This window comes from Lates calcarifer, linkage group LG7_1 (genome assembly GCF_001640805.2).
Source record: "Lates calcarifer isolate ASB-BC8 linkage group LG7_1, TLL_Latcal_v3, whole genome shotgun sequence".
Classification (NCBI taxonomy): Eukaryota; Metazoa; Chordata; class Actinopteri; family Centropomidae; genus Lates; species Lates calcarifer.
The window spans coordinates 10,931,723-10,940,725 of record NC_066839.1 but is presented as its reverse complement, the minus strand read 5'-3'; the positions used below and the strand labels follow the sequence as shown (position 1 = coordinate 10,940,725).

Genomic DNA, 9,003 nt, shown 5'->3' with positions numbered 1-9,003 from the left:
TGATAATTCAACACAAAATCGTGAAGAGAAAACTCAGACATTTCCTTGTTTCCTTGCTTTATTAAACTGCATCAAAAGATTTGGCAAATTACATTAGTTGGATCATTTCTGAATGTTTGTTTGCTACATTGTGAGATGAACTGCTGATTTTCTGGTGCAGCACAGATAATGGAGTAAGGCCAATTGAACACCAGATAAGGATAAAGACACAACTTGCGTTCTTTGTGCGGATCTGAGTTTTCTGTTATAACCCAGGAAACTGTGGCATACAACAAAATACTAATAATTGGAGTTCATTTTTCCTTTTTGAGTTTTTCTCTCATGCTCGCCCACACATTTTCATTCAAATATGCAACAAACACACTGTGTTCAAGTCTGGAGACATTACACTGCATTTCTTCACATCATTGTCGCCTTTTGTGTTCCAGACACAGTCGTACAGGGTTCAGCTGCAGGGAAGCGTCTATTCACCCAGACAGTTATCTTCTTCTGCCGCCGGAGCTGATCCCATCTCTTTACCTTTATTACCCACATTCCTCTGCTCATTCTCTTCTGTCTTCCTGTGTAAGCAGCTCAAATGGCCTCCCACTGATATTCACTTACTGTCAGTGAGGGAGGATCTTTCATCTACCCACTCCCTTTGACATCATGTATCCATTTCTTTTAATTCAAGCGCTGTTTTCGGGGCTGTGGTCTCTGGGTCTGCGCAGACTAGGGTAATCTGGAAAGGCTTGTCTAATATCAGGACTGTCTGGCTGAGGGCCAAATCCAGATAGGACCACAAAGACAGAGGTTGAGTGTGACTCAGAGGCTGACCTGCAGCCAACAACACAGCCACTATGAGGTAGAACACAGAGAGCCCCTGGAGGCAATTACTCTGCCCCTCTACACGACTGAGGTCATTACAGGCCAGGAGAGGGATTTCAACTTTACAGAAAGGTCGGGCCAGATAAGAATGGTCTGCTGGAGAAAAGGCGTGCTCTAGCAGGAATTTGTGCTCACCCTGAAAACTCCATGTCACACAAACTTGCGCATTTTAATTCAGGGGCCGTTCCAAGGCCAAGTTCTTTTTTTGGCAACACCTACTCAATTTCTAACAGTCTGGCGTCCCTCAGAGCTTCCACTGCGCATTCACCCAGCTCAAGGTGTAAGCGCTGCTGGCGTTGAGGATGTTCTTATGCAGGAAGAGGTGCGGTTTGGCCGGGTCGCTGTGGACGTGGAAGAGGCGGAAGTTGGCGCGTTCCAGCTCCTTTGAGGAGGCTGAACCAGTACCGCACCACGGATGGGTCGTCGCCGCCCACCTCGAAACCCGCCCAATGCAGGTGAAGCTCCAGCAGCAGCTGACCCACTGAGTCTAAAACTCCCTCCAGAACCAGATTCTCCAAAATCTTCCACTCTGCACTCTCCATATCTGCCTTTAGCACATCCACCTATAACAGGAAAAAAAACATCTTATTTTAAATAAGTTTTAAAAGTTTTTTTTTTCTTCTTCAGGTAATAAATGAGTTCTGTTATAGCACTGGAATGACACTAAACTGTGTGGAGTTATTGAACGCAAAAGCTATTAAAAGATGAAAAGGAGTAAGTGAAGCTTGGCCTTTGTTCTAGCTTTAGCGCTGTTGATGATGGATTGAGCGAGAGAGCAGCCTGACAAGGCTTGCTGTGTTGGAACAGAAATGAAATGCTTCATAAGATGAATGTTAATAGCACCCTTGGGTCATAATCATGTATGGGGACTCATGCATGCCCAAAGTTTAATGTACATCCTCAGGATCTTGGGATTCATCTCAAGTCTATTGGATTACTAAAGATGTCCATTGTCTGACCTTTGTGTGTTTAAAAGGCTCATTGGCGACACTGCTTTTATTCCATCTACTCCCAGTTTCACTTAGCGTTTTTTCTGCTATTACATCATGTAGGCTGTAAATTAGTAGTGATAAGACCTGAGGAGAGCTTTAGATTACAAGATTTATCAGAAAGAGACAATACCCTGGGTATTGTATTGTCAAGGCTTATTGCATTAATCCTTTGAGATACTTACTAAAGGAAATTCATAGTTCTGTGTTTTTGTGGGGATGTACACATTTCTACAACTAAACTAAGAATCATCTGGTGCCATGACAGCATGGATATTAAAGTGGCCATGAAATTCCTCTCCAATTGATCCCTTTGGTGGTGCTACAGAATTCCCAGGCCTCATTAGTGGAACTGAACAAGTCTCAGTAACTCTCAGAAAACTACTATCTGCAGAGAACAAGTCCAAATGTTGTCCCCCCCCCATCCTCCCCATGGGTCCCAAAACTCCCACAAGCAGAGATTGGTTCCTTAATTGGACAGAAACCTCGTAATGGAAAATGATGTGGCATCATCAGGAGGTGATGTATTCACTTGGTCTCTGAGGAGAGTACGTTCTCTGTCTGGGAATATGTGTGCATCATGCTGTGTTTGTCTGCATTTGCTATGATTGGATGTCATTTAGAGAGTCTGTTTTTTGAAGTAAGCAGCTCATACGGCTTCATTCTGCCTGAATGATGTAAAGTCTGTTTTTTTTTTTTTCCAGTGTACTTGATATAAATTGCCTTTCTGTCCCCAATGGTTCCTGCTCCAATGCTGCCAATAGTAACTCTCCCTGCAGGAGAAGTTGCAGGCTCTGGCAAGACTCATGTCTGGTCTCAGCAAAGTCCATATGGTGTTGGAGCTTTGGAAAGATGACTTTTGCTACACTGCTGTGCAGAGTTAGCCACGCTAAGTGATCCTTGACTATGCTGGAAGGAATTGAGATATGGTAACAGATTCCTTGTGGTTGGAGAGCAAAGTAAAATATTTCATGTCAAAAACTAAAGTAATTTGGGCGAGACACAGTTCTGTACAAAACCTTAGGCACCTATGAAGTTTGATTGTTGATTGTTATCCATCATGCAGTACCATCAGGAAGGCTCATTTGATCGCTTCCAGATCATTTGCAGCATGACAATGAACCGAGTCCTGCAACAGATGGCCTGCCCCCACAGAGCCGTCATCTCAACATCATGGACTCAGTCTGGGATTACATGAAGAGAAAAGGGACATCAAGACAGAAGAACTGTGTCAAATTCTCCGAGATGCTTTTGTAAGTGTACCAAGGAGAGCTGATACTGTCCACATTAAATTATGATTTGACATAGTTTATTTTTCTGTTTTCTGCACATAACTTTTTAAAGTTTAGTGATGATGATCAATGTTCCCTCTAAGCTGCGCGCCTGCGCAATCACGTACTGCTCCCACTTTCTCCATGCACAGCAAAACTATGTAACGCATAAAATTACAGTGTGCGAAAGTCTGCATGTCTGATGTTGCTCACAGTGGTCCAAGGAATTCTCAGGGAGTTTGTGTGTATGCTCAGACACATGAAAAATTAGGGGGAACATTGATGATGATTATTTTTGAAAGAATCTTCACTTTAGTTTTTGTGCCTCAAACCTTTGCACAGAACTATATATAGACCTAACAAGTACCATTTTTAAGGAATATTACATCCTGAGCCAGCAGGAAGTTCACCTTAGTTTAGTATAAAAACTGGAAACCATCATTACTGACTCTGACCATAAATAACAAAATATGTCCACCAGTACCTCTCAAGCTCAGGTAACCACTGGAGCCTCCAGGATTTATTGGAAGTAGAGAAATAGCCTGGCACACAACCTGCTGCAAAGCTGCAACACTTTGGTTTTGTGTAGATTAAACAAGCAAGATTTCATGTCGTATTTGTTAAGCTTTTGCCCAGGGCCTGACTAACTATTCCCTGTTTCAGTCTTTATGCTAAGCCAACCTAGCCAGCTGCTGGCTTCAGATACACATGTATCTTGATCTTCTCATCTAACACTTGGGAAGAAAAGTAATACACCCATTTCCCCCTGGGAAAAAAAAATCTCTGAACATTTCTTTTTATTTTGATGAAGACACACGGGTGACACACACACAGCCTGGAGGTTCTCTAACAGCAGACATCCATGGACAACACAAAGCTCATTTTGAATGTTGGATTGCACCAGCAAACCCTTTCAGACACTCTGAACAGTTTTAACTTCCAGCATCTTCCCTATGCTGTCTGAAATCAAAGTCTAACTGCAAAAAGATGACTATCACTGTAATTAGTCTCATTTTAAATTTCTAAAGAACTCCTTATAAAACAATCACAAACCAAACTGCACTTTCTACAAGAACAGAGTTGATCAGCCTCTGTATGGCCTCTATAGAATATTTTATGTAAAATGACTTTGCACTCCACAGATGTTCCTGCCCTGCACTGCTGAGAAATAATGTGAGATTGCTGCAAACAGTTTTTATTCCCAGTGAAGCAAATATTTCCTCTCCTTCCTGTGACTCATGCAGAATGTGATCAAAATACACTTGGTAATTATTTCTGTAAAGCGGTCTCAGGATTAGGCAGTGCACTGGGACAAATTTTAATTTAGAGACGCTTTTGATGAGAAGTTGTCTGAGTCTTTGTAAACAAACAAGTTTGCTGATTTGCTGAAAATAACTTTAAATGGAAGTTTACACTTTTTGGTTATTTTTTTAACTGGCCTGAAATGTGTTTATTTCATGGTGGGCAAATCCCAGCTATTAACAAGACTTATTTATTTTCTGCTTTTGTTCCACATGATTAGCCTTGTCAGAACAATTAAACAGTTTTTACTTGTAAACCCGAGATCCAAACATCACAGCTTACGCTAACCTTTATTAGCATTATTATTATGTTTTTTGTGCCTTAATTAGTGAGCCTGCCACTAGAGAGCTGATCACAATTAAAGATATTTAATTACAAGTCTGATAGGTTTGCTGATTCCGTGCTGCTGGAAGCACTTCAACAACTGCTTTCACATCAGGGCCGAGCCTCCCGGAGGCATCTTGACACAGACACGTAATAGGAGCCATCTTGATATTCACCTGTGTATTCAGTGTTATGACATATTTGTGCTTCCAGTGCAGACATTTTACCACCTTTTTGAGTTAAAATTATCTACAAAAATCTGTCACACTGTTTTACTGCTGTGATACGCTCATCCATTCTCATCAAACAACAGATTGAGGGGTGTCCTAATATCCCCTCTCTGTCCTGCCTGTCGGATAATCATTTTAACATGTTTAGGATGTGCCCTTTACTGAGAAAGCAAAAGGTTTTTTGTGCTCTATGTTGGGCCTGTCTTCTACTGCTCATAATACCTGATGTAATTCAGCATGGACTTACAGGCTGAGCAGTGCTGATATTCCTTGTCCTGTCCAATTACCAACATAATCAATGGTCCAATATGCAGTCCCTTTCAATAAAAACGAGATGTGACTTCCTGCTACTGACATTTGTCCCTCCCTGTGGTGACAGTGTCTGCTGTCTCAGCTGGTCACCAGAGCTCTGCTTGGTGAATGAGTCATCGGTGTAGTTATTTTAACCAACACAGATTTTTTTTTATTTTTTTATTTTATTTTTTTTAAATGCTGTGCAAATGCATATTTCGACCTTTCCGATTACTTTGTTTGATGACCGCTGTGTTTCCTGTCACACAGGCTGGGTGAGAGCCTTTGAGAAGAAACTGTTCTGCTCCCGCTGCCACCGCTGCTGCTGCTCACTTCCTCCGGCACACTATGTACTCACATTAAAACCTCATTACAAAGATGCGTGTGTGGCTCTGCATTTAAAATAGGTGAGTACTGTCATCTATAAAACAGTATGATGTACAAACCCACCCTCACATGCATATATACATTTTATTTCTTCATATCTTGTCACACACTGACAACATCTTCATATCTATAAATACATATAGTATGCGGTTTATAATAGGTAAATATATCTAAATACATTTGGATAATTTGTCATCCAGAGTAAACAGAGGGACAAAGGTCAGTGGGCATCCCCTCAGTTAATTTCCCAAGTATCACACTATACAGAACAGTTTTTGCTTTGTCTGTTTTTTTCTGCAAATCATCAGAATAATCAATGCTATGTCATTAATCTTCATGTACTGGTAACTACTAAAGCTAAGTTCACTTCTCATAAGGAAGAGATAAGAGGAGACAAGAGCTGGACTCCCTCTCAACTGTGATTTGATTATCTTTGTAAAAGAATCTTGGCTCCCTTGACCTTGAATTATCATCCAGCCTGATCCTAAACAGGCATGTTCACTGGATCTATAACCGTGTTTATTAGTATTCATGCTATCAGCGAGCTCAGCGTGTGTGTGTGTATGTATGATTGATCTTATATGCAGATCCCTATCTGATGAGGTGGACCACAAACCCTGAGGGGCTTTGAAGAGCATTCAGCATGATAATATTTAAAGGAGGAAAAACAAAATTATATATGGGGGTTTATTCACCTGGAGCCCGAGACGCACAACAGGAATGAATCATGATGAGCTATATTATGTTGGGATGCACAGGAAGGGGCTTGTGTTTGCATGCAGCTTATGAGTGAAGAAGAAAAAAAATGACTTTCATACAATCCCAGGTGGTTTTACCGCTGTGGTAGAATCTAGGATTTATTCATATATTAACCACATTAACTCTTACCTGTCTGTGTCCAAAGTCATTCAGGATGGTGGCCAGTTTCTTGGTGCTGGCGTACTGACGCTGGGCGACGATGGCAGGGTTGGGATCCCTCCAGTCCACCGAGAGCCGATGGAGCCACATTTCAGCCTGCTGCAGGTGAGGCTGCTTCAGGCTGGGATCGAAGCAGTGGACCTCACATCCTGACCTGGCGAGGGAACGCTCCAGGGATCGGTCATCCACCCCCAATCTGCAGCCCCACACAGAACAAGGTAATCAGGCTGAGTGTCTGCAACTCAGAGATAAAGCTGGGAATCAAACCTCAATACTCTAAGTAACCAAAGTCATGAACATTCATCCTTTGGGCACCATGACTATCTATACCATATTTTAATTTGCAATATTTTAGACTGGATCAAAGTGGTTGACCAACTGACTGACCAACATTGCCATCCATAGACTGCAGGCTGCTTTGTAGGAAATCAAAGTTTGTTACCAGTACAGGAAATCAGGTATCATATCACCACGCATATTGAAATTTTTCAAACAATACCCAGCCCCGCAGAGACAGAGAGAGATGGACGGATGAATGAGTGTAGCTTTATAACTTCAACACATTCACTGAGAGACATTGCTACCGTTACAAATGAGATCTGCTTGCATTTTACTGAATGAAAGCAGGTCGGATTTCATGGGAAATGTAATGAATGGCTTGTCAAATCAAAATAAAAGCTTCCACTTTCCCATTCCTCTACCACTTGATAGTACTAAGGGCAATACAAGCACAAAACAGAATTAAGGCATCCTGTTTTATTCAAGAGTGAACTGAGCTAAAACTTTTGAGAAAAAAAAAAATGATCACAGAGGCAAAGATCTTCTTTTGTGACATGAAACAGCATCAGCACCAGTTGTCACCAGTGTCAAATGCAACAGAGTGAATTCTCAGCATAAAATGTTACTGACAAGCTACATATCAAACATCTTACAGTCACTGTGTGATCCTGACCCAACTTTCCTGCTTAAGAGCCAAAAATCAATAATCCAAAAAAAAAAAAAAACCAAAGAGAACAGAGGCTTTTGGCCAGCAGATACTTCTTGTCTCCCTTGTTCTCCTCCTCTGCCTTTCCTCTCTCCTTTGGTCTGCTTCTCCTTTTTGAAAGATGATGTATGTAAATGTAACTAGACAGACACATTCCTCTGTATCTCTGTCTCTTTTCATGCCTCTCCCTCACTCTCTCAGTGCTGTTCTCTCTTTATCTCACCCCTCCCTCCTCTAATGCTGCAATTTTCTCCTTTTCTTCCCTTCTCAGCTGCTGCCTCCGCTTTCCCCCCGTGTCTTGTTTGTGCTGCGGCTGTATTGTGTAATTGCGGCAAAGGGAGAACATTTCACAGTACACGTCTTTTACAGATGAGGCGCCGGGTCCCCGAATGCATCCCACTAGCACCGAGATGAAAGATAAGTGTATGGGAAAGATTGAGATGCAAACTAGACATCTCTTTTTACCACACTAAATATTTCATTATATTGAGGGTTCCCCATTCTCTAGTGGGGTGGTTTTTGGTGACACTTTAGATGACAGGGATCGGTGATTACTCATGCAGGGGACAGGGGATAAAAGGGGGAGTCACAGTGCATCAGAAGCTCTTCTGGATGACAATGCTGATAAAGCAGGGTCTCTACTAGCTGTAATATCCACCCTCATGAGACTACTGTGTGCAGGAGTGGGTAACACTCTGGATGAATGGATATGAAGGTATGTGTGTGGTGGAGGAAAATCTACTTCAAACAACATGTGGGTTATAGGGGTTAGGAAGAGATCCCTGTTGACTAAATGTCCTGGCAGCCAGATGTGACGATGTGTGTGTGCATGTGATAGGTTACACACACCCAGTGGATTGTAAACCTGATAAACAGAGCCTTGAATCCTCCGGTCTCTGCATTCAACTATTATGTCAACAGACTGTGGATGTTGTGAAGCTTGGAGGCGAGACTGGTTAGCAAATGCTGGGTGGGCTGGGAAGATATTTGCTGACTGGCAGTCTGTTTCCCTTCCAGATTTTTCTTTTTTACCCTTATGTATTTGCCACCACATCCTCTCTCAGTTCTATTCCCTTTGTTTCAAACAGCGAGGCGTTCTGAAAATACTTGTCTCCATGGCTGTCTGTCTCTCCACCTCCATTCTCACTCTTTTTCTACCGTGCTCCCTTTTCCCTGTCTTTTATCACACGTTGAATCACATTAGCATAGCATGATCAATGAGTGATGAAGTGCAGGTAGTTTGTAATTCCCTTGCTGCACTTTAGCCTATATAAGTGCTCTAAATTTGACTGCATCTGCTACATGGCCTACAGTCTGCAAGGAAATTGGTCATGAGTCAAACTCAAGCAACAAAAACTTGCTGGATAAGTTCAAGATAAGGCTGAGTGGTACTTCTGCTACAGATGACATAAACTATAAAAGATGGATGAATGACTTTG

At 42.0% G+C, this 9,003-nt stretch overlaps 1 protein-coding gene across 1 annotated transcript in view; it reads right to left on the bottom strand.

The window, feature by feature from the left end:
* Nucleotides 1-40: 40 nt before the first annotated feature.
* LOC108895652 (probable methyltransferase-like protein 24) overlaps nt 41-9,003 on the bottom strand; it is a 34,380-nt gene continuing 25,417 nt past the window's right edge. The window contains 3 exon segments of the mRNA XM_018694549.2: nt 41-1,252; nt 1,254-1,430; nt 6,550-6,775. Coding sequence (XP_018550065.1) covers nt 1,112-1,252; nt 1,254-1,430; nt 6,550-6,775 — 544 coding nt within the window. The 3' untranslated portion in view covers nt 41-1,111.